At 38.7% G+C, this 26,446-nt stretch overlaps 2 protein-coding genes across 12 annotated transcripts in view; one reads left to right on the forward strand and one right to left on the reverse strand.

The window, feature by feature from the left end:
• The window catches only part of Dop1R2 (dopamine receptor 2), a 46,711-nt gene that overhangs the window by 19,008 nt on the left and 1,257 nt on the right, over nt 1-26,446 (forward strand). For 10 of the 11 annotated variants that reach the window (XM_025304208.1, XM_025304212.1, XM_025304215.1 and 7 more), the window contains one exon: nt 14,891-14,975. In XM_025304208.1, coding sequence (XP_025159993.1) covers nt 14,891-14,975 — 85 coding nt within the window. Of the gene's footprint in view, nt 1-14,890; nt 14,976-15,833; nt 16,204-26,446 lie in introns of all 11 variants that reach the window. The other variant, XR_002162765.2, reaches the window with a different exon arrangement.
• Nucleotides 7,084-9,408, reverse strand: LOC112589762 (uncharacterized). The gene has a single exon (XM_025304207.1). It carries the CDS (start codon nt 9,290-9,292, stop codon nt 7,388-7,390), a length of 1,905 nt encoding a protein of 634 aa, XP_025159992.1. The 5' UTR covers nt 9,293-9,408; the 3' UTR covers nt 7,084-7,387.

Below are 26,446 nucleotides of genomic sequence, written 5' to 3' on the forward strand. Positions count from 1 at the left end.
TGTTAATAACAACTGGGCAGAGAAATGTCCAGTTGTTTTCGTTTCCAAGTTTTTGCTGTAACTCGAATATTTTTGTGGCCATGCTAGCCATGGCATTTTACAATCCTTCTCCGAAAATTGAAATGTTTTATCCATTGCTTGAATTTTTTATATAACTGAAATCACTTCACGCAGGTTATGTTAACAAATAAGGACTGGCGACGCGTGACAGAAATGTCCAATAGACGTAAAACTTTTTTGAAAGAAATACAGGTTACGTTCGAAGAGGAAACTATTAGCGCTATTGCGTCATTTTATCCTTGTTTTATATTTAATGAATGATAAAGATAAATGACGCAATAGCACGTTTTCCAAATGCAGCCAGAATAACTGTATGCTTAGTGGATATCAAGCATCCCACGTCGCGTTATCGAAACATAAGTTTGAAATATATAAAGTAACTGTTAAATTAGTTACTAGATATCAAACAAATATAACTGAGTTAAGTTATAGTTATAGATGGAAAAAAAGGAACGAAGTTAAGTTATAGTTACAAGAAAAAGAAAAAAACTGTAACTGAAATTTCGTTACAAGTAACGAGTTAGTTCCCAATCCTGGACTGTAGGGTTAAATCTCTATTGGGCCTCTGGAATTTATAGATGTAGACAGTTCAAGCTGAAAATAGAGTTGAAATTGTAATTGTTCGGGACAGCAAAGATGGGTGGATAAAGACAGGTTTTTACGAAATAATCGAGGGCTTGTGTGAACGGCCGCGTTGTTATTCATTATGACGCCACGACGTAGGTCATCGATTTCCGGTTCGGTGTGTCGCTCGCCACCCTCGGTCCAATTGCATTCTAGCAGAAATGCATTCGGCGCACGTTTCGCTGTCATTAGAACGTAAACTCAACAGCAATAGCTGATTACACAAGCCGGACGGCCGACTTTTCGTCCGCAGTTTGGCCCGTTTTGTTGGCCGATATCGACCGGACAGACGGAAATCACACTCGGCTTCACTTCGATTAACGACCCGATCTTCCTTTTGACTTTTTCACACGTGCAAAAAAGTTCGCAGAACAATGAATGTAGCGTCTATGTAATCCCAACGGCAGACATATCGTGTGATCGATCGTATAATTGGCCCGTAACATCAAAACTACAGGATTATCTCGTCTCATTGCTTCTTTCTCGTTAATTAACGAAAGAAGAACTCGCTGAACCGTTAATATATTAATACAGAGATGGAGTAGGGCAAAGAGAGAGGAGCAAAGTAGAGACAAAGTATGACTTACGTCATGTACTTTCGTCCCTCTCATTTGATCAATTGAAAATTCTTAAAATTACGTATATATACACTCATTGTCGTGAATTCATTTATACTCGATCACTTTTTTATATACAGTGCAAAAGTATTGCGCCAAAAAGTTTTCTTATTTATAATTTATACTCGATCACTTCTTCAACATCATGGGCCGGTTGTTCAACCTTCAGATAAACTGTCTGGTAATTTAACTAATGGTTAAATAGCTGACTTGCGTTGTTCCATCTTTCGATGAAATTTATGTCTCTGGTAAGTGAGTAATTCTGAGTGATATATTACACGGTACTTAAAGTACTTAGAGTACCGTGTAAGCCACTTATCTGATAGATAAATATGGAGATGAAAAGCGTATGATGTATTGATTAGATTATCCGAAATATTATTTATTATACAGTGGCGTACAAAACTTTTGAGCCACACAATTATTATTATATATTCATTTCATAATGAGCGCTAAAAACTTTACACATATATATGAACAAAATGTATTTATTTGTCCTACAATTATATAAACTTTACAAACTCTTAATAATTCTAAATACTTTATTTTTACACAATGTCTTATTACAAACAGTGCAAAAGTATTGCGCCAAAAAGTTTTCTTATTCATAAGAAAAATATATTATTGAAAAATAATAACAGAAAATGTTGTCAACGTTTTTTAAACTTAACACTTTGTTGCCATGCCTTTAGAAGCAATCACTGCAGCACAATGGCAAGGCATTGATGCTATTAAATTAGAAATGCGATCTTGAGGTAAATTTTGTCATTGAGTTTGCAAATCTTGCCACAATTCAGCTTTATTGGAGTGTTTCTTATTTCCTGTACGTAGTTTGAGTTCTTGCCACAAATGCTAAATAGGATTCAAGTCCGGCGATTGCGAGGGCTAGTCAAGAACTCGCATTTTTTTTCACGATGAAAAATTCTTTTATTAGTTTTGATGAATGTTTGAGATCGTTATCTTGGTGGAAAATCCAACTACGTGGCATGTTTCGAGTTGCATATGGCAGCATATGCTGTGTCAATATATCTCGATACATTATAGCGTCCAAAGTACCCGTGATCTCAACCAATGGACCAACTCCATTATAAGAAAATAATCCCCAAACTATCACGTTACCTCCATGTTTTACGGTAGGAATTTGTATATTTTCTACCGTCACTTCCGAATAACTGAAACTTTGACTCGTCAGAGAAAAGTACTTTTCGCCAATCAACTTCAGTCTAATGTTCAAATTTCTTTGCAAAATCAAATCAAGCTTTCTTATTTTTCGCACTAATTAATGGTTTTCTTTACACCAGCACGTCCTAAAAATCCTACTTCCTTTAGACATCGAGATATTGTACTTCGACTAATATCTGCAAGATTTTCTTCTCGTAGTTCTCGAGAAATATCCATGACAGTTTTTCCAGCATCTGCTATCGACTTTCTTTTAATCATTTTATCGATGCGTTTTTGCGCTTAGTTTTGCGAGGTCTACCGTTTCGTGATTTATCAACTAGAGAGTTCGTCAACTTATATTTAGCAATAATCTTATTTACAGTACTTTTATCAATTAATAAGCAATTAGCAATTTCGCGAGAAACCTTTCCTTGTTGAGAAAGATTAATCACGGCTTCGCGTAACTGAAGGCTTGTATGTTTCGGCATTGCAGTAGACAATAAACTGAACCTTAATTAAAGCAAATATTTACGAAGGAGTTTCGTAAAAAACGTAAACAAACCGTGCTCATAAAGTCACAACAAGAATACGGCTCAATACTTTTGAACACATGTAAATATCATATGACTAAATAATTAGAAACTATGTAATTTCAAAATTTTGTAACTGTACTATTATTTATATGAATGTTATGTTAACTATTTTATATAATTAATTTTTAGAGCAAATCAATATATTGTCATGTATCTTAAAAAGACACTATGACTCGAAATTTTTGCACGCCACTGTATATTAAGCCTAAATTGTGGGAAAATCAACTTCTTTATAGTGATGAAGGTGGCAACGAAGAAATTGATTTACAAATAATGATTAATAGCTCAATTTCTTTATTAGAGAAATTTCTTTATTAGAGAAATTAGAACCTCTTTGTCTTTTTCTTTTTGGTTCGGCTATCTATTAGCATAAATTATTAAAATATTATCCTATATTTTTAATATTATCCTATATTTTTTGCATATACATAAATGTTACATCTTACCTGTATTCTATTAATATAAAAATTTAAGTTAATGTAATTATATCTCGCTAGATTATTAGATCCTTTTTTTCACTATAGTGATCCCAGATCACCGTGCCTTCGGCTCTCCCCGAAGAATATACGGCTATATGGTACAAAACTGTTAGATCCATCATGATAGGTTATGTATGTTAAATATGTGCTTAATGTTATTGACTAACGTTTCTGAAAGTAATTGGCGCGATATATCGCTTTTAAATCCCAGGTAACTACCGGTAGAATAAATAATTGTGAAACAATGCTCATATTTAAGTAACTAGTAAACTCCCCGATAAAATTTATTTTATAAATAGTAATCTGTCAGATAAGCTGAAATTTATCGAAAGGTGGAACAATCGGTCCTATTAGACGTATCCACGTATCTAATGCTATTATTAAATGCAAAAAAGTAGAGGAATTTCTTTAAACGCATAATAGATCGAGGCGCATGAAAATACGCTCTTAAAATCAGCAGAGTTTCATCAGTATTTCGTCACGTTCCATTCGACGACAATAACGGTGCGTTCGTTTGTGACAGACATCATGCCTGCAACTCCCAAAGCGACTGCTCGAATCAATCATAAATTAGGCTAACGCGCACACGAGATAATGTCAGCTAATAGAGAAGCGGCAAGGTAGTGTGGCAGAGTCGCGATTGAAATCCGTCTCACATAAATCAAATGTAAGCGGAAATATGGTCTTGAGTGTCGGACAATTTTCAGCGTGCGTCATGATACATACAGGATACATCAGAAATTTGAGTACATTATGCGGGAAAGGAGCCGATTTCTCGCGACGAAGAGAAATGCAAAACTGCAGAATAAATTTTCTTTCCTTCTTCTCTCTTTTCCGCGCCAGTCCTCGTTCTTGAGAAAATTGACTCGGGAGATCCTTGTCGGATATTCATGCGCCTGAGACTAATAATAGGACTCGGCTTAACGGATTTCGCTGCGTGTCACCGTGCTTCTTCGTGTTTGTGTACATTGTCATGATTTAGGAGACAATATCATACAGGCGTTCGTAGGAGCGGAGGGGTAATCGCGCCATCGATTACCAGTCGGGTTCATGACTCTCATTCGACGTGCGCGGATTTGCATGCGAAGGCAGCGCGACGACACGTTCAGCAATTTTCAAATGAACAAAAACAAATGTGCTGTCGGAGCTCGCTCTGTATCACTTTGGTTCGGGTCGTGACGTGTTGCACGCAAACGCGAAAGTAGAAATAGTTATGTGAATGTGTGTGTGTGTGTGTGTGTGTGTGTGTGTGTGTGTGTGCGCAGCGGTAAATCCGATAAGCCGCGGCTTATTTATTAGTTAAATCGCGCGCATCTATTCGGCGGGTCATCAAAGTTAATCTCCTCGTAAACGAAATCTCGCGGAAAATCTTAGTCCGCATTTTCGATTGATATTCGCAATGAAGAATCACCTCTCTTTCTCCCACAGGCTACAATTTCCGATCCACACCCGGCATAGTCGTCCGGTTAATGTACGTGGGTTGCTGCGAAAGTTTTTAGAAACCAGTATTAGATAGCGTAATTGAAAGTTAAGAGTATGATTTTCGTAAAATTTGACATTTTGTAGGTTAAACAGCATTAACAGATCAAAAAGAAGTCAACTAGTTTCATTTGCGCATTGCTTTAAAAAAGTTAATGTTATGAAAGAATGGAATTTTCTCGTGAACATTTTCGAACGATAGTTTTGTACGATTTCTTTTCTGTGTGAGTTAACTCAACAACAATGCATCGACCGACTTCATCTGATTATTGGGGAGAAAGCGCCATCAAATGGCACTGTTTACAACTGGTTTGCAGAATTTAAGCGTGAACGTAGAAATCTTGGTGATGAATTTCGTGAAAGTCGTACATCAATCTCTATTGTTGCAACAAACATCGATGCCGTAAGAGAAATGATGCAGATGGACCGGCATGTGACATACCGTGAGACTCAGACGCATTTCATAGGCATTGACACGAAACAAATACGTGAGATCTTGCATGAACATTTGGCTGTGAAAAAGCTTTGTGCTCGTTGAATTCCGCACGATTTGACCGAAGCTCAAAAAAAGGCTCGTGTCAAATGGAGCAAAGAAATGCTTAAGAAGTTCGATCGAGGTGCTTCAAATTCCGTTTACAACCTCATAACTGGTGATGAAATTTGGATTTATTCCTACGAAACGTCAATCAGCTGTTTGGATGTTCCAAGAAGAGCCTAAACCAACAAAAGTTATTCGTTCTCGCAGTGCTTAAAAAAAAATGATCGCTGCATTTTTCTCAATTACTGGTCATGTGGCTACTGTTACTTTAGAGGACCGAAGGACTGTTAATGCTGATTGGTATACAACAATTTGTTTGCCAGAAGTCATCGATGAATTGCGTAAAACAAATCGAAATCGTCGCATCATCCTTCATCATGACAATGCGAGTTCTCACACAGCTGGTCAAACAATTTGAAGGATATTTGAAGGCGAAAAACATGGAATTAATATCTCATTGCGCGTATAGTCCTGATTTATCACCTTATCATTTCTTTTTGTTCCCGTTTGTCAAAAATAGAATGCGTGGAGAGCGTTTTTCAACACCTGAAGAGGCAGTTAACGTGTTTACGCAGCACGTTTCTGAGTGATACCCACTTCTGAGTGGAAAAAATGTTTCCAGGATTGGTTCGACCGCATGCAAAAGTATATAAATCTTAAAGGCGACTACTTTGCAAAACAATAAAGCCATTTATACCTACTAATTTGTGTTTTTTCATACTTTTTCTAAAAACTTTTGTAGCAACCTACATATAAGTAGCTGTACGGAAGCGACAGCGTCTCGACGTTCTTCCGCGACGATAATCGGCCGGAGCAACGTGAACATGAAAAGTTTAAAATGCAGCGTTGGCTCAGGAGTTGGCGAGTGTATCTAACATTTTCATCGCTTGCGCCTTACGCGAGAGCAAATACTGTTAAAATATCCGATAACAGTCAATCACGTTCACAAGGTCGGGATAGACATCGCATCGAATTTAATCAAATCGAGATCCGAGACTGAATAGCAGAACAGAATTCCGGCGATCTTTTCGGATTGTTCGTGAAACACGAATGGCCAGGCGCGGAAACGTATATCCGTGTACGCAAAGACCGAATATTGGCTATCGATACTAAGCGACTATCGGTGTTACAACGGGAGCTTAAAGCGTCGAAAAAAAATATTCCTCTGTCTGAAGCGGCTGACATCTCTGCGAGAGAAATATAAGTCTACGATTTTCGAAGAGGACTGCGATGTTTGTCGCGATACTTGCAACTGATGCTGGCTGCTCCGGCGGAAGAAAAGGAAATTTACATTGTCTGCATAATTATATCCATAAATTATAATATTTTGCATAAAATACATCGTAATTAATCGCTCGGAAATAACAAACGACAAGTCGCTCCTGAGGAAGTTCTATCGAGAGACCAATTTTGCATCTGCAGGATTGCAGATTTTCGACAAGTGCTTCACCTCCTTTGAATAGAAAATAAATTACTGGACTACTAAATAGAAAGAAAGAGAGAGAGAGAGAGAGAGAGAGAGAGAGAGAGGGAGGGAGAAAAGGAGGAGGAGAACGGGGTGGGTTTAATGAAATTAGCTTAGAACTTTTCTAATTAACCCGCCGCGGCGCCGTTCTATTCGAGAAGCGCGTTTAAAAATCCTGCTAGACTTCGACAGATTTATTATGAACGGTTAATGAGCCCGGATAGTTATCGCACCAGTGAGAAAATTCTGTCTGCGGGATATAACGAAGATATGCCTGGGAACGAGCGAACATCAGCGCAAGCACTCCGTTTCCCAATATCGAGATCGAACGAAAAATGAGACACCTGAGAATGCAGCCAAACGAAGAAGAGTCACAGTAACACCGGCGACGGGTAGAACAGAATTTCAGCGATGAGCAACAAACACCCGCCGAGGTATCCTATGATTAAGAGCAGGAAGGCTGGCGTGATGTCCTTTATATCAAGGTTGCTGTTGTCGTCCATTTCGTTGTCCTCTTCATAATAGTCAACGTCGAAACTCACCAGTTTCGCCCAAAATCTGACGAAGCCGGTTTCTAGGAATAGCAGGATCTTCAAATTGATATCTTTCAAGTAGGGAAAACTTCGCCAAGTAGCGAGCGCCAACGGGTAAGTACCCATGGTCTCTTTCACGATATGACCGTGTCCTACGTCTTCCACGTTGTATATGTTTGTCAGATTCAACATGACGAGCAAAGCCAGACTGTTGTTTCTGCCCGTTATGATATCTTGGACTCGTCTGATGTAGGTACGCTGGTCGAAAATAATGAAGTTCTCCTGAATAATCCGCCTGACGTTCTCGCTGTCATCGTCGTTCTTGTCGGGCGTACTCAGCAGATTCGCCAACAGCTTGGTACCGCCTAGATCCAGACCCGACTCCATCAGTTCATCTATGGTTTCTATCTGGGCGGCAGAGGCGTTCATCAGCTGGTCGGCCAATGAGCCAAGATAAAGTTGCGTGATAAAGAAGCCGAACAAGGCCCAGGCTATGAATTGGATCCTGCTGGAGATCTCGATCGGCTGACGATTGGTCGCCACGCCAAAGAGCAACGCAGCGATGTCGAGAAATGAGGTGTCGCGGATGAAGAGGTGCTTCACGAGCCCGCCGATGATCAGAACGCAGATAATCGCGTACCAGACGTTTGCGGTGAACGGCAAAATCAGGCCGCGTAGGGAGACGTTCATGTGAATCGGCACTAGCCACACGATGTGCACCATACCGTAGGAACTGGTGTACTCGATCTTCGGACTGTAGCTCCACAGGAACCCGCCGAACATCAGGTCGCTGCTCATCGTATCGTAGAGTCTCCATTGCAGCTCATCCTCGATCACGGTCACATTCCTCCACTTGACCACCTTCCTGTTGAGTTGGATCTTTAGGCTACGCGCTATCTCCTCGACCATCATGCCCTCGATCCCGTCGAATCTCAGGCAGTCCGTGCCGACGCCGACCGGTATCGCGTATGGGTAATTCCGCAACATCGCCACATTCACAACATTTTCACGGGAGGACGACTTCGTCCTCTGGTCGGCCAAGCGTTGCCATCGAATCGTGTCTCTTTGCTCACATCTCGCCAGAATTGCCGCGTCGGCCGGGGTGTACAGCCCATCGTCGGTCCGGGACCGGCTACCGGCGATGACAGCCGAATCCCCGACCATCGCCAATATCGCAAGCTCGAAGATCGATCGCAGGCACAGGCGTCGTATTAGCTCGTCAGCATCCGCCAGGAAGTTCGCTTCGTCGACGAACGGCTCCGTCAGCGCTATTACGAAGTCGCAGTCGTGCTTGCAATAATTCGCCAGACAGATGTCCTTTTCCCCGAGGGCCGACGCGTTCTTCGTCAGGATAATGCCGTTCAAATCGTCTTCGTACATCTCTATCACGTTTATCATCCCTACGTTGAGCGTGTAGATCATGCTTCTCCCGCGCAGTTCGCTTATCAACGGCTCCGCGAAATCCGGAATATCTCGCGGCTCGTTCGGCAACACGAGCGACACATATCCCGGATGATCGAAGTACTCGTCGATAAACGCCTTTGTGCAGGGTATGAATCGGGAAAATTCGTCGCGTTCTTGCTGCCGACGTTCCACGAGCTCCTTGAAGATGATCGATCGATCGAACATACGTTGCGGCTGCACGATGGAAACCGCGGATATTAATGCAACGAGCAAGAAACCACGCGTGTAACCCCCCGTCTCCCGATAACAGCCGAAGCAGCTCGGTCTGGTGTCGTCCATGTCGCTCGGGCAAGCTTACTCGCTTGTACCGTGTGCCCGTGGCTGAACTGCTCCGTAATGCGGCATTCGCGTAATTGTGCATCGTCCGGCTGCGAGATAGAGAGAGAGAGAGAGAGAGAGAGACAGAGAGAGAGAGAGAGAGAGAGAGAGAGAGAGAGAGAGAGTACTCTAGTATCGGCGTGCAAATGCAAGTACAGCTGCAGCAATCTAATTGAATAAGGTCACCGAGTGTAAATATCACGTAACGTCGTTCGTGCGCTTACAAAGAGAGATCCGTTTATCATCCACTTAGCGGCTCACGCTATATTTGTACATGTGTGTGTTACATGCACATAAAAGTACATGTAATACATACATGTACACGACGGGAGTTACCGCGAGTTGACGGTTTGTTTTTTGCGGAACTTCATAAGGTTGAAGAAGGTATTTGTGCTCGCCACCTTAAAATTTATCCACGGTGTCTCAGTGTCTCTAACAACGTAATTTTATCTTTATTATAGTAAAAATAGGCAAAAGTAGAACCCGATAAAATGCATCTACTTTTTTGTTTCAATCGAAGAAAGAAGACCGCTGCGGAAACAAAGCGCTTACTCGCCAGGCATTGCCCCATCTGATTTTCATTTATTTAGATCGACGCAGCATGGCTTGCCCGGCTCAGATTCGCTAATATCGAGGAAATCCGTAAATGGGGGCTGATAATTTCATTGCTCGAAAAGATATATTTCATCATTTTTCAGAAATGAGATTAAACAATTTAATATCTGAGAGATGACAGTGGCGGGGCAGGTATTTTAATTACAATAAATGTACATGGTCTTTTATTGTTAATTATATTAATTATACTATTAATTATACTGTCAATATAATAAAATAAATAAATTTAAATTAATAAACTTTAATTAAATAAATATATTCAAAAGTTCGATGAACTTTTGCAGGCACCTAATACACATATTATATCTAATGCGTCAATCGCACGGTTAATTATACCGTTAATTATACTTGTACTGTTAATGAAATAATTATATTTAAAAACCCAACGAACCTTTGCGGACATCTACGTACGCACACACTGCGCGTGCCAATGCATGTGGCTCCCGAAAACGTTCGAAATCGCCAGCGACGAGTAAGGATTCCGAATTCGAGTCGCGATATCGGATTCCAGAGGTCGTGCGTGTTTCTGGTTGCGTTAACCAATCGAGCCGGCGATTTCGAATTCCTTAGCGCTGCGGTATGTACCTGTGAGATGCGATGAACACGCGAGTATCGATCGCATCGTCATATTTTCATCGCCATTGTATTTTCATGGCCTTTATGCAAATATTCGTACACACGGCGCATGAAAAAACATGCCAGTCATGCGATCCCAGCGTTAAACCACACTTGGCACCACGACACTGCGTCGTGACATTGGACAGACGCACGTTCGTACGCTTCACTACTCTCGCTGCGTAACGGGAAAATTCCATAGACATAGGAATATAGGGACAGAGCATAGAATTGCGGGGGGATAACCAGTGCGAGACGGTGCGACGAGGTAAACTGTGCCTAAATCTAATTGGTGGTTGTGCCGTGTGTAAGTATTTGATACATACATAGATGTGTATGAAGTTGTGTATGAGTGAAATTATGAAAAAAAAGACCACATGCATAACCTCTGCAAAATGCTGTCAGTGTAAATAGTTCTTATCATTTTGTTACATTTACTATTTGCCAGTGACAGCCAAGTTGTTGCATCACACGCTCTGAATATGCGCACTATTGTAGCCAATGAAACTTAGGCACAGTCGTCCCCCGCATTTCAGCACAACTCCCCTCGCCTATCTTACGGACTTATGTTCTGTCCCTATATTCCTATGTCTATGGAAAATCCGAATTCGAGCGCCGATTCGCCGATTCGTCGAGCGGTGCTTTACGACGGAGAAGTTTCGCAGCGATATGTAGGTCAAGTTAGGTTGTTAAATTAGTTCTGGTGCCTAGCAATAAATGGCTTTAGTAATAAATTAATGGTTAGTACGAATGTTGAAATCTGGCAATACTGGAAGATTTGACATTTCTCTGTGACAGTTTGGACATTATTGTTATTGATAGTTTCATTGTTTACACGCGTCTAAAATGAATCGTACTAAATTGCATTTTCTACAATCATTACTTTTTTTTTATTTGATTTGAAAAAATCGGCAACTGAAGTTCATCAGATGCTTGTTACAACTTATGGTAATCAAGCTCCATTGTATTCTAATTGTAAATTTTAGTTTCAACGATTCAAAAATGGTGATTTCGATTTGAGTGACAAAGAACGTACTGGTCAATCAAAAACTTCTGAATTGCAAGCATTATTGCATGGAAATATCGCTTAAACGGAAAAAATTAGCTGAATAACTCAACGTCGATAAATTAACAATTTCTAAACGCTTACACACCATGGAAAAAATTCAAAAAGAAGGTAAATGGGTTCCGCATGAATTGAGCGAAAGTGCCATTTTAAATCGTTTGAATATCGCTGTGCCTTTGCTTGTCAGACAAAAAAAAAGAGCTTTTTTGTGGCGAAATGTAACTGAAAATGAAAAGCGGATTTATTTTGATAGTCCAAAGCGAAAAAAATCATGAGTTGATCCAGGACAACCACCAACATCGACACCAAAACGAAATACTTACGGTCACAAAGCAATGCTCTGCATTTAATGGGATATGGAAGGTGTGGGTGTACTGTGAGCCTCTAAAACCGAATGAAACAGTTACGCGGGAGCGATACCAGCAACAATTGAACAAATTGAATGATGAATTGATGCAAAAAAGGCCAACAATAGCCATCAATAGACAATAGCAAAGTGATTCTTTTACACGATAATGCTCATCCACATGTTGCTTCAATCATTAAACAAACATTGTTAGAGCTCGAATGGGAAACCCTTCCGCATTTAGCGTATTCTCTAGACCTAGCATCATTCTGATTACCATTCTATTTCGATCGATGCAACACACTTTGGCAGATATACACTTCGATAATTACGAGGATGTGCAAAAATGGGTGTCTGATTGAGTTGCTTCGAAAGACAGATCGTTCTATCGTCGTGGAATCGCTATGTTGCCAGAAAAATGGGAAAAAGTCACAATTAACGACGGAGAATACTTTGATTGGTGTAAATTTAACCATTTCTTTAAAATAAAGATAAAAAGTTGACGACATAAGAGCAGAATTAATTCAACCACCTAATACATTATTTTCCCGTCGCACGATCATTCGCGTCTCGTGCTCTTTATGTCGTTCACATTTCATCTTCTTTACTCTCCTCTTCTTGATTTTATCACTAACAAGTAATACTACCCAACTATCACTCACCGATTCCAATGAAATTTGGCATGCACGTAGAACATTGAAAAATATTGAATATGTTTTTTTATATCGGCTGACAACGCATTTTAAGAATGGAAATTACCCCTTGATCCCTGAACATGTAAGCACTATTTCAACCCTTTGTACATATTATATGTAATTTTCATCAAACTTGTCTTCCATTGAACTAGTCAGTAAGGGGTTTTTAGGGTCGCTGATTACGAATCTGGAGATAAAATTACAAGATTCAAAATGGCAGACCCAATATAGCGGACCGAAATTATAAACAGATGGCTGATTCAAACCAACTTTCATATCTGGAGATTTTTGGGGCCTCTAATTACGAATCTGGAGATAAAATTACAAAATTCAAGATGGCGGAATATGACAGATGGCGGAATATGACGCAATATGACAGATCGAAATTGTACCAGTGAAGGAGGATATTGCCTCAGGCAATTACATTTACTGAATTTAACAATGAATCGGTATTCAAAATTGACCTATCACGTCAGTTTTTTTCAGATTAGGAAGTTGATCTTCCAAAAGATTATTATCCGTCAGTATCCGAACGGAATATGTAATGATATTCTGACATATCTTGATAAGATAGGATGTTTTCTTTGAAACAATCCCATGCTGAATTTTAAAATTATACACCTATTTCATTGAAGCCAAAAATGATTGACGAGATAAATTAACATCTTCTCTCGCCGTGATGGCCCATCTTTTCAAATCTAAATCGTGGATGGGAACACCTTTGTCAGAAACAGAGTTAAATTGTTCCATAACATATTGTGAAATAAATAATAATTTATCACTTCTTGATCCACCTTCGAAGCAACATGCTTTCCATCTGTATAAATATCGTTGATTTAAGATTTTCTTGAATCGGTTTTTTACTGTTTCAAAACGCAATCTTTTCTTTTTCCCCGATCGCCAATATTCAACTACCTTCCTCTTGTAATTCTTGCAAGTCTACCATTTCGTCGAACTTCGTATCGTCTTGCACATCCCCTTGCGAATCATATTCTAACTCTTCTTCAACTAAAACGGCATCAGGAGTTACACTAGGATCATGGAAGCTTAAACAATCATAACTCTCAATAAACACTTGATTATTGATAGCATTTTTCATTAAATCCGCGAGATGAGACGCGAACGATTTTTCCTCTTCAGTTATATCCGATTGTATATTGTACACAAGATCTTCGAAATAGAGGCGTAATAAATTTAATATATTTTTTGGATTCATCGACATTGCGAAATCATTCCTTCCGAATCAAGAATAATCATATAATAAATTGTTAATATAATAGCGGAACGAAATTCACAAGGAATAGTTTATTATAGCCGATCGCCAACGGACAATAAATACAACGGCCAATAAATACAAAAAATGAGAACGAATTGATAATCAAATAAATGTCTCTACCGTAAGAAAAAAGGAAATCGGACTCTCATCTGTTTCGTAGAAACATTTATATGCGATTTTGATTTTGTCAACTCAGATTTATACTTCCTCTTATGCTTTATATTTATTCATTTATTTATATTCTATTTATTTATTTATTCATATTCATTCATATTATTTATTTAAATTCTGGACTTGAACAGCAGAAAATCTATTAATGTTCAAAACGTTAATCTTAACGTCTAGAAAATTTATATAATTAATATCCTTGAAAGTTTACAATAAACCTTCTTAAAAATCTTACAAGTAAAACACATTACAATAATAATAATAATAATAATAATAAAATGCGACAAACGAATTATATTTTGACTTTCAACTTCAGATTCATAATTAGAGACCCCAAAAAGCTCCAGATACCAAAATTGGTTTGAATCAGCCATCTTTTTACAATTTCGGTCCACCATATTGGGTCCGCCATCTTGAATTTTGTAATTTTATCTCCAGATTCGTAATCAGCGAGCCTAAAAACCTCTTACTGACTAGTTCAATGAAAGACAAGTTTGACGGAAATCACATGTAATATTCACATGTAAAATTTCCACCCTTAAAATGCATTGTCCGCCGATATAAAAAAACACGTATTCAATATTTTTCAATGTTCTACGTGCATGCCAAATTTCATTGGAATCGGTGAGTGACAGTTGGGTAGTATTACTTGTGAGAACCTCGTCAAGAGCTTGCACTTGCTAAGTATTTTCCCGCCGCTGTAGAGTCTCTCTCTTGTCATAGCGCGTTTATTCATCTGCGCGAACGTTGCGAGATACATTCTACCTTTTCGTTTCAGAGCTTTCGTCAGAATTCTATGCGTTTGTTGCCCAAGACGAATGAGACGGCGGTATCAACCGGCATTCAGGTGTAAACCGAGTCAGGTGAGTCTAAGCTACGCTGTTTACCCGCTTTTTCGGAAATGTGTACCTCTAACGCGAGACGATACATTAGGATTAGTTCGGAAACGAATTTTCAATTCAGAGAGCTAACTCGATTTCGCGCTAGAATAATCTTGCCAAAATTCATCTCGTGTCTCGGGACTCCCTCTTGGCCCTTGCATAAGCTGTGGAATTAAGAGATAAAGTTCGCAGGTTTTAGTCGCAAATATGAAGACTCGAACGGCTTTAGGCTGAAAAGATCGGAACAGCCACTTCGGTGTATGCGCGTGCGCGTATGCACTTTACGAAAATTGAGCTCTGTTGTGAGAAGGCGGTGGATTTCGCAGGGAGAAAGAAGCGATTTCATAATATCCGATAATAATAACGCGGACCAGAATTGGACGTGGTTACCCGAATGTAGCTTATCGCGGCTATTAACGAGTTTAACGTTGATTTTATTCTAAACCGAATTTAATTCTCATCAGAGTTTGAATATTATTTATTTTGATTTGTGTTCTGAAATCTCTCTCTGTTTAAAGGATTTAAATCTGATGAGATTCAATTGCATCGAAACTTTTCTAAAAAACGACGGGTCAACATCTGTTTCCACGCGTTTATTAAGTTGACTAATAATGTTCGGATGGAAATACGTTTCTGGGCACCTCGTTCAGATTGATTTTTGATAACAAACAAACGTCGATGCGAAACAATAGTAACGTATACCAGTACTGGACGAATGAGCTCGAGCAGGTATGCAGAGCAGAGCAGCGCGCGTCCCGCCGTAATGTCATTAACGACGCGGCGCTATTAACGCTAACTATTAGGTTAACGGGAACGTACCCAGTATATTGCTTTTTTCAGAAATTCGCATCCGGACGGTACTACTCCGCGTATTCGCTACATCATGTTCGGGGAAGTCGAGAAACTTCCGGCGAGCAAACCTACATTTAACAACGGAATATCATCACGCCGCGAGCTGGTCGTCGATCGTTGATCACGGACGGAATCCCACGAAGACCTTATTTTCTGTTTTCGTTTACGTCGCTCTCCCCCCTTTGTCTTTAGTGCAGCATATAGTTCAACAGCCAGTAAAACTATACTGGTGACCCTTCCCTCCCCCCCGCCCCCCGAGTAACCACGATCCCGTATCCGTTTTCCAAAAACCCTCAAGTATCAAAGATCAACGAACGTCAACGAATATCAACGCATTCCCCTAGAGTATAAGCTCTCGGTATGTTCAATAGTGAATGTGATACTTGATCTTAAACACGCACTTGCACATAGCACATGGCACTACTATTATCATTATCTAAGAATGCACTTTCTTCTTAATATGGATACTTCTTCTCGTCACTCGTCTTTCGGAAGATCGTAGCTTCGATCGTGCGTTCAATGACCGAGCGACTCTTCCGAAAGACGACGCTTCACGCGATTTTCAATTTCCACTTTCAGTCTACTTAATTCTTGAGTACAGCAGGTGTGTTGAGAAAAAAAGTACTTACAATATATATATTTATACAGAGTGCATAAAAAGTACTGGGACGGCAAAACATCTCGAGAGCATTTTAGAAAAAAAATGTCTCAGACAAAAGTTGTACGGTTTCAAGGAGGATATAACACAAAACTTATCATTTTGTTTACAGATGGCGCCACTTTCGAGATATTCACTGATCATTACTTTTCTTAAATCCTAATTTTTTATTGTATCGTCTTTCTCTACCAATTTGGGCAACTTCTGTTTGAAACATTTTTTTATTTGCTTAATATTTTTGAGATATTTAAGGGAAACTTTTTCAATATTTATATTGTATCAATCAATATTTTTTGAGATACTTAAGGAAAACTTGGTAACTTTCAATATTTAACTTACGATATCTCGCTAACTGTTTGTCGGAAAAAAATATTACGAGACTTTTTTACTCCATTTGGTCTATTTGGTCAAGAATATATTGTTACAATAATGCCTTAATTTTTGTTAACTTATCGACTTTTCGAAATTTCAAAATCATCAAATTAATAAAAGTTAGAGCATTATTATAACAGTATATTCTTAAGATCAAGTAGAGTAAAAAAGTCTAGTACTACCTTTTCTTCCGGCTAATAATTAGCAAGATATCGTAAGTTAAATATTGAAAAAATTACCAAATTTTCTTTAAATATCTCGAAAAATATTAAGCAAAAAAAAGTATTTCAGATAAAAGTTGTCCAAATTAATCGGTAGAAAAAGATGATATAATAAAATATTCGGATTTCCATTTAAGAAAAGTAACGATTAGTGAATATCTCGAAAGCGGCGTCTTCTGTAAACAAAATAATATAGTTGTTTTATGTCGCCCTTGAAACCATACACTTTTGTCTGAAACGTTTCTTAGTATCTTTCATATTTTTCACGATTTTTCTCTGGCTTATTTAAAATGGGACACCCTGTATATATGTACGTATGTATGTATGTCTGTGTGTGTGTACATACAAATAAATTATGAAACATAATCAAGAGACGAACACGTTGAATACTTATTTAATATCGCTCGTTATTAATACCGGTTGTTGTCCTTGAGGAGGTACGAGAGAAGGTACGAGAGAACACAAAAATATAACAATCGCTATTCTCTGCCATTCACAGCACTTATCAGCGGAAAGATGTGGTTCGTGTGATACTGTCGGGACGTTAATAGAATGCACTAAGAAATCCGCGGAGTTTGTCATACTAGTCATACTTTTCTCCCGATCTCCTGATGTTTTCCTCAATAATGCAAGCCGACAGTCCTAGCCGCCTTTGACTGAACCCTATTTAAACCCTTTAATTATTTCCGCTTTAATTAATTCTACTCGAAAATTTCATGCATGTGTATTCGAGCGATTGTCTCCCTCACCCCTCTCCTCTCTCTCTCTCTCTCTCTCTCTCTCTCTCTCTCTCTCTCTTTCTTTCTCTCTCTTTCTCTCTCACTCGAAAAGTTTGCTCATCGTCAACTATTGCAGCATGCTTGCTCGAAGGACGTAAAAGTAGACGACATCAAATACGCGAGCGTATGCACAGGCATTAATAACGACACTTGTACTGTCGCAACGTGAAGGATATGGCTTTTCGTTGCGGTAGCTGCATATCACTTTCTTGGGTAGAAAAATCAATTTCCCGATCTCCGTACGCTTTCGCGGTCGCGTTACAACCCCCCACTCGAACGAGCGCGTATCGTTAAAATATTTCGGAGTCACGTTTCTCTCTCTCTCCCGATACGTGCGATATGCGCGCTGGAGAAAAGAAAGTGTGGGAGACGAATCAAGTGTGAAAATTTGAGATTTTCGGCAATTGCAGAAATTTTCATATCTTGTGCTCGTCCCTATGAGGCATAAGACTCACACCCAAAAAGAAGTATTCTATTCATAAAGTAATTTTTCCCATAATCTCATATTCTAAGCAAAGTATTTTATAGAAAAAGGATTCCTCTTTCGATAAAGAGATTAAAGTGAACCATTCGTCTAAAATTTATTAGATATCTAACTATTTTCCTCTTATTTTAAGAGGATTTCTTCTTATATCAATTAATTTTCCTTTGATATAAAAGGGAATGTGTTGATTTGAATGTCAGCTTCTTTTGTTCAGTTATGCTCTATCTCCAACATTGAACGAAAAAATAACCATATGCTCATGGATCAGAATATTTGGAACGCTTGTTAAAAAAGACATGTGTGTTGCCATAACGAAAATAATTTACCCAGATTTAATCAAATACAGCTTATAATCTATTGCATGAAGTTGAATAATACGTATATTCTTTCTCCTAATTATTAAGTCAATCGAAAAGTTCCGTCCGTTTTCTTGCAAAACGAGTGGCTTCATTTAAGAAACAGAATGAAAAAGTACACCAATCAAAGTATTGTTCATCGTTAGCGATGACTTTTTCCCATCTTTCGGTCAGCAAGCGAATTCCACGGCGAAAGAACTCATCTTTGGAGGCTATCCAGTCAGAGACCCATTTTTCGACGTTTTCATAAGAATTGAAGTATTCCTCAGCAAGTGCATGTGCCATCGACCGAAACAAGTGGTAGTCGGAAGGAGCACAGTCTGGTGAATAAGCCGCATGAGGTAGCACTTCCCAGCGAAGTGCTTTTAACGTTTCGTTGACAGATTTTGTGCCGTGAGGCCGAGCGTTGTCATGAAGCAAATCATGCTGTCTCCTTTCATATTCTCGTCGTTTTTCGTGCAATGCTCGGCTCAAACGGATCATTTGTTCTCTGTAGAGATCCCCTGTGACCCTTGACCACTTTTCAACAGCCTATGGTACAGCACACCCTTGTGATCCCACCAAATACAGAGCATTGCCTTCTTGCCGTGGATATTCCGCTTTGGCGTCGATGTTCAGGGTTGGCCGGGCTCGCAAATAGTTTCTCGACGTTTGGGATTGTCAAAATAAATCCATTTTTCATCCCCAATGATGATACGATGTGAAAACCCCTTTCTTTGTTGCCCAGCAATCAGAATTTCACAGGTGGTTTTTCGCCTTTCAATATCTCTTGGCTTCAGTTCATATGGGACCCATTTTCCTTTCTTATAAACCTTTCCTAAGGCTTTCAAACGATCGGAAATGACAGATTGAGCACAATTTAATGCTTCTGCAAGTTGCTTTTGCGTTTGACATGGATCTTTGTCCACCAATGCCTGCAATTCTTTGTCTTCAAATACTCTTGGCCGTTTAGAACGCTCTTTGTCCTCTACATCAAAATCATCAATTTTAAAGCGTCGAAACCGTTCTCTGCATGTTTTATCGGAAGGAACATTATCACCATAAACTTCCACAAGCATTCGATGAGCTTCAGCTGCAGTTTTCTTCCAATTGAAGCAAAAGATTAACACTTCGCGCAAATGACGCTTATTTGGCTCAAATTTCGACATTTTCGATGCAGTAAAAAACAATGTTATTGATGCAAACATATATACCTTTATGTATTGAATGTTATTGACAAATGTCCAAACAAACTATTAAGCTTCGTTTAGACATTGCAGGTTAACACGTTCATTGCCGTTCACGCGATATCGCGTATTGCGGCCCCTCACCAAACGGCCGTTTATGCGATTGTTTTTTATTATGAATGACAAACCAGGACCCTCGAAAAGACCCAGTTCAATCGTGCAAAAAAACGACTAGAAATAAATAAAAGAAAAAATAACTTTGGCCACCACACGAAATTCAAATTTTCAGTTTGACAATGAACGTGTTAACGACAATTCTAGCTATAGCTACTTGTCGCTAAACGGACGGAACTTTCCGATTTACCTAATATATTTCATACAAGTGATTATGATGAGCATCTTTGTAGCTATGAAGTCCATAACAAAACTGATCGGAAATTTATTTGTTATAATGATCTTATTTCATTTGTACTTATTGTAGAACTGGAGCCAGAAGTACATCTACATATAACTATCTACATATATATATAACTTTTCGCTATATATTATAATAATTTTTTCAAATTAATTAGTACAACCAATAAGAATAAAGTACAATAAGAATAAATAATAATCCTTTTAAAAAAAGATTAAATAATCTGTGTATGAGAGGGAATTTATATTAAAAACAATAAGATTTGCATTATATATGTAACGTACGTATAATCCCTCTAACTTTAAGAATATGTTTATAATATTTTCCTCTTAGAGGAATCCTCTTGAGGCCAATATATAAGAATAAAATCCTTTAAAATTTAGATGATTCCACTTGTTCTGAAATTACTATTTTATAGATGCACGATGACAGTTCTTCGCGAATTGTTCCGTGTACATGTGTGTATTAGCGTATAATCGGCGACGAAAAGGCCACGGCACATTTCTTTTCGATATGTTTCGAAATGTATATCAGATTTGTACGATTATCCTCGCAATTGTCGTGCACCAATCGAGTAGCCTTAACACACACAATATAATTAGGTATTTTATCACTTATATTTAAAGATTTTATCACTTATATATTTAAGTATATATCACTATTTTCGCACGCGCATTACTGATTTTTATTTGTTGATTGTTTAAAAAAATGAGAACGATGTATCAAAATTTTAATATCTGCTAATATATTTGCATTAACAACCAGTGTGAATGTGTACCGTTATAGAATACTAATAACCTAGTTACACTAATTGGGTGTTTAGGCTATTCTATCGATTATTAACACTATATGGAAGTGGCAAGAACGATCGTGCAATTCGCATTTGTTCCGAACCCTGTCGAAATGAAAAAGTGCTGACGACCTCTTTGCCGCCTACTATATACAAAATGTTCGGGATCTTTTGGAAACGAAAAATTGTGAAGATTAATCAGATGAAACCGATAAGAAGAGTAATGTACCATTTTGCAAAAATAGTTATTAAGTTATTAATGATTGAAAATGACCATATGTAGAGGCTCTTTTAATTGATAATTCGAAAATTTGCGTACTTTGCAAAATGCTACAGGACCTTTTTATTCAGAGTGACCTAATCTACAATTATACTAGGTGTGTGAATTAATTCGGTCCGTTTTTTTTCTTCCAAAAAAAGACTTTAGTATGAAAAAACATAAAAAAGTACACTAATCAAAGTATTTGCCATCGCTTGCTATTATTTTTTCCCATCTGTCTGGCAGTTGTTGCATTCCGTGACGGAAAAACGACTCGTCCTTCGAAGCGATCCATTCATTGAGCCATTTCTCTATTTCTTCATAATTGTTGAAGTGTTGGTCCGAAAGCCCGTGTGCCATCGATCTGAACAAGTGATAATCGGATGGAGCAATGTCTAGTGAATACGGCGGGTGAGGTAAAACGTCCCAGCCAAGTGCTTCCAAGGTGACCTTCACAATCTTTCCAACATGTGACCGAGCGTTATCGTGCTGGAAGATCACTTTGTCGTGTCTCTTTGCATATTCCGGCCGCTTATTCTTCAATGCGTTATTTAAACGGATCAATTGTAGTTGGTAAAGTTCGGCAGTGATGGTTTGGCTCTGTTTTAATAGTTCATGATACACTACACCATTCTGGTCCCACCATATACAGAGCATTACTTTCTTGCCGTGAATATTCCGCTTTGGTATCGATGTGGATGGTTTTCCTGGGTCACTAATGAATTTCCTTCGTTTGGGATTATCGAAATATATCCACTTTTCGTCTCCAGTCTCAATACGATGCAAAAAACCTTTTCTTTTTTGCCTGGCAAGCAAGATTTCAGACATGGCTTTTCGCCTCTCGATGTCTCTTTCTTTCAGTTCATATGGCACCCATTTTCCTTCTTTGTAAATCTTTCCCATGGCTGCCAAACGCACAGAAATTGTTGATCGATCAATATTCAACAATTGCACGAGCTCATGTTACGATTGACACGGATCTTCATCGATTAGCGCTTGCAATTCCTCGTCCTTGAACTTCTTCGGCTGACCTGGACGAGGTTTGTCATCGACACTGAAATCATCACTTTTGAAACGTCAAAACCATTCTCTGCATGATTTATCGATGGGAGCACTTTCACCATAAGCTTCTACGAGCATTCGATGAGCTTTAGCGGCTGTTTTCTTCAAATGAAAACAGGAAATGAGAACTTCCCGTAAATGATGCTTTTTTGGCTCGAATTTCGACATTTTCGAATCAGATAAACACGATGTTATTGTTACAAACCCAAACATTTATTAACTGAATATTATTGCCAGATATCAAAACTAAAAAATAAAGCCTTTTGCAGACACTAGAGGTTAGAAAATTACATAGTACAGCAATTGACCGCCAGATGGACCGAATTAATTCACACACCTAATATGATAACTATAGTATCTAGCGGTAGATATGAATATATTGAACTTTGAACCCTGAATTTTAAACTTGTCGCTAGGCACAATACCCGTCATATAATTGTAGGTTAAGTCATTCTGAATAAAAAAGTCTTTTGCCATTTTGCAAAGAAGTGCGCACATTTTCAAGTTATCAATTAAAAGAGCCTTTAATGATTTTCAATCATTAATAACTTGATAACTATTTTGCGATTTTTGCAAAATGATACTTGACTTTTCTTCTCAGCTTAGTCTAATTAATCTTCACAATTTTTCTTTTCCAAAAGATGCCAGACACCCTGTATAAGACATATGCATACATGCAAACGTAACGTTTCGAAATATTGATTGAAAAATAAACAATATGTTTGATCGTAAGATACAAAGCAAATTTTACGTGTCCGCGCATGAAAAATCTAAAATAAACGCGCGACCTCGTACGATCTCCAATAACCTATATAGATACTTTTAGTTTTGCGGCCGCGTTACCAGAACGAGACTAGCGAACAGGAGGTATTGAGCCATAAAAGAGAAAGAAGGCAAAAATAAGGAGCACCATTTGACCTTGGGGAATAGAACATCCGATAGAACAAACGAGAAAACTCTGATGCGGTCACTATCCTCATGAGACAGGACGGCGAAAGATAAAGCGGACGTGGAAAACTTTGGGGATGCCGCCCCTTCTCTTCCTTCTCTCTCTCTCTCTCTCTCTTTCTCTCATTCTCTCTCTTTCTCTCATTCTCTCTCTCTCTCTCTCTCTCTCTCTTCGTCTTTTTGCGAATTATTGCACGAATAGCGCGTATTATATAAAATCATCAGTTCGTGTAATCAGTCCCAAGTACACGAAAATCATCAACGATTGCGCGAGCCGAGCAACCGTATTATTTTTTATTACAAGTGTTATTCTTATTACAATTATCCATATCTGGCGCTCTTTTCCTCGCCGATGAACTCTTTCCTACGAGGGGGCGAAAATTCTTAATTATCGCATCTGCGCGCAGTAACGCGATATCTCTCGACCTTATCCTCAGATCTTCATTCTTCCCGAATGAAAAGCCGACGAGGGAAATCTCAGGCGGAACACGCGAACGCAACGAGAACGCGAGCGCGACTTGAGCAAATCTAACATCCGCTCGGTCCATTTTACCCACTCCATGTCCACTTTGTTCACTTTGTCGGTAAACTATAAAATTGAAAACCGACTCGTTCGCATTTGCGGTGACATTTTTCCACGGTTGGTCGCTTCGGCGAATATTGAATTATTTGCTTTATGGCCAAGAGCTATCGAAAAACCGTTTAACCACCTGGATCCTCTCTCTCTCTTTTTTCCTCTTCTCATCCCCTTCTCTCTCTCTCTCTCTCTCTCTCTCTCTCTCTCTCTCTCTCTCTCTCTCTGCCTCTCTCTCTCTCTCTCTCTCCCCCTCTCTCTCTCCCTCTCTCTCCCTCTCTCTCTTTCCCATTCAACGTGGGGTTGTCTCTTCGACCGCACTATTCGCACGATTCGGCGCAAAGCCAGGAGAGTACATGGGGTATGAGCGTGAAGTGTAAAGCTTGTCGCTGATCCGTAGCGACCTTTAAAGGGAAGCAACGAGCGCGGAGAAACTGGTTGCGTTTGAAGTGAAACCGATCGATCGATTGTCCCTAGGACGACGACAGGAGAGCTCGTCGTCGGATAAAAGTACCACGGCTAATTTTCGCGGGAGACGAACGTGAAACAACGGCCGTTTCGCGAAAATTTATGCCGCAAACTACGCGGCGAAACATTACATGGAGGGAATGTCGCGCGGACGGATAGAACAGCTGTGCGCGCGAGATCTTTTTTCCCGCATTAAGTATTAGGTATGTGTGTGTGTGTGCGCGTGTGTGCGTGTATGTATGTGTATGTGTGCGCACGGGTATTAAAATATATAGAGTGTATAAAAAGTATCAAGACAGTGAAATATCTAAAAAATTAAGCATTTTAGAAAAAAATATTTCAGACAAAAGTTGTATGGTTTCAACGGGGATATAAAACAACTATATCGTTTTGTTTCCAGATAACGCCACTTTCGAGATATTCACCGATCATTACTTTTCTTAGATAGAAACTCATTTTTTATTATATCATCTTTCTCCGTCAATTAATTTGGACAACTTTTATCTGAAGCATTTTTTTACTTGCCTAATATTTTTTAAGGAAAATTTGGTAACTTTTCAAGATTTTACTTACGATATTTCGATAATGATTTGTCGGAAGAGAAAATGGTACTAGACTTTTTTACTCTATTTGGTCTCAAGAACATATTCTTACAATAGCGTCCTGACGTTTATTAATTTCGTGATTTTGTAATTTTCAAAAATCGACAAGTTAACAAAAGTTAGGGCATTATTGTAATAATATATTCTTGAGACTAAATAAAGTAATAAAGTCTAGTATCACTTCTTAACAAATTCTTTTTCTAACTTAATTTTTCTAACTTTAACTTGTTCTAAGAAATAGTAAACGAGAAATTAACAAAAGTTAGGGCACTATTATAGTAATATGTTCTTGATAGTAAATAAAGTAAAAAAGTCTAATACTATTTTTTCTTTCGACAAATAGCGAGATATCGTAAGTTAAATGTTGAAAAAGTTACCATGTTTTTCTTAAATATCTCAAAAACATTAGGCAAATAAAAAAATATTTCAGACAAAAGTTGTCCAAATTGATTGGTAGAAAAAGATGATGAAAAACTGGGATTTCTATTTAAAAAAAATAATAATTTGAAGTGAATATGAGTGAATATTTCGAAAGTAGCGCCACCTATAAACAAAATGATATAGTTGTTTTATATCCCTTTTGAAACTTTGCAACTTTTGTCTGAAGCATTTTTTTCTAAAATGCTTCGAGTTTTCGAGATATTTCGTCGTCTCGGTACTTTTGTATCACACACCCTGTATATTCCATAATATTATACAGGGAAGCTACATTTTCAAACACGAATTTTTTCAAATGCGCACACTTTCGTTTAATTTTAGGGGATGTATTGGCTTGCAAAAGTTCGTACGATCATCAATGATGATTTCAATGGCGATTCAATAAGTAACGGTTAGAAAAATTGGCAAGTTTTGTTGCTAAATAAAGAAAATACGACAAAGATCCCGATAAACTTTTGCAAATTCTCGATATTTCAGCATTCGAACGGACGAATATAAAAAAGAACTTTAATCGTATTTATTCCTAGGAGCGTCAAATCCTCTGTCCTGCTCGGAAGATAAATTAAACAATTGGTCCACTAAAGTTCCGAAACAGCGTTCCGCGATGCTAATGATAATCAATTACTTCTCATTCCTCCTGCATCCAGGAGCTCGCAAACGACTCACGAACACGAAACTCGTTAATTCTTCCATAACAAAAGGCACGAAGTACTCTTGGCACGAGAGTACAACACGTAATGGCAAAGCGCGCGACGACAAATCAGGATAATCGAACGTAAAATTCCGCCCGTGTGAATTTGCCGCTTCGTCCCCGGAAATCGACTCTCGTTCGATCGCAGGACACGTACATGTACATTCGCGTGTGTGCATGGGTGGATGTGAGAACGTGTGTGTTTTTATATTTGATCAAGGGAGGGAAACCGCAGCGATTTTGTACATTATGGGTGTGTAAAACCCATTCATTCGACGCCGCCTCTCGATCCCCTTTATTCCGGCGAGTCTCGCCGCC

This window comes from Harpegnathos saltator, unplaced genomic scaffold, assembly GCF_003227715.2.
Source record: "Harpegnathos saltator strain DR-91 unplaced genomic scaffold, Hsal_v8.6 scaffold599, whole genome shotgun sequence".
NCBI lineage: Eukaryota > Metazoa > Arthropoda > Insecta > Hymenoptera > Formicidae > Harpegnathos > Harpegnathos saltator.

Bases quoted from the DNA above. Each gene is read 5' to 3' on its own strand.
- LOC112589762 (XM_025304207.1), bottom strand. From the start codon at position 9,292: ATGGACGACACCAGACCGAGCTGCTTCGGCTGTTATCGGGAGACGGGG.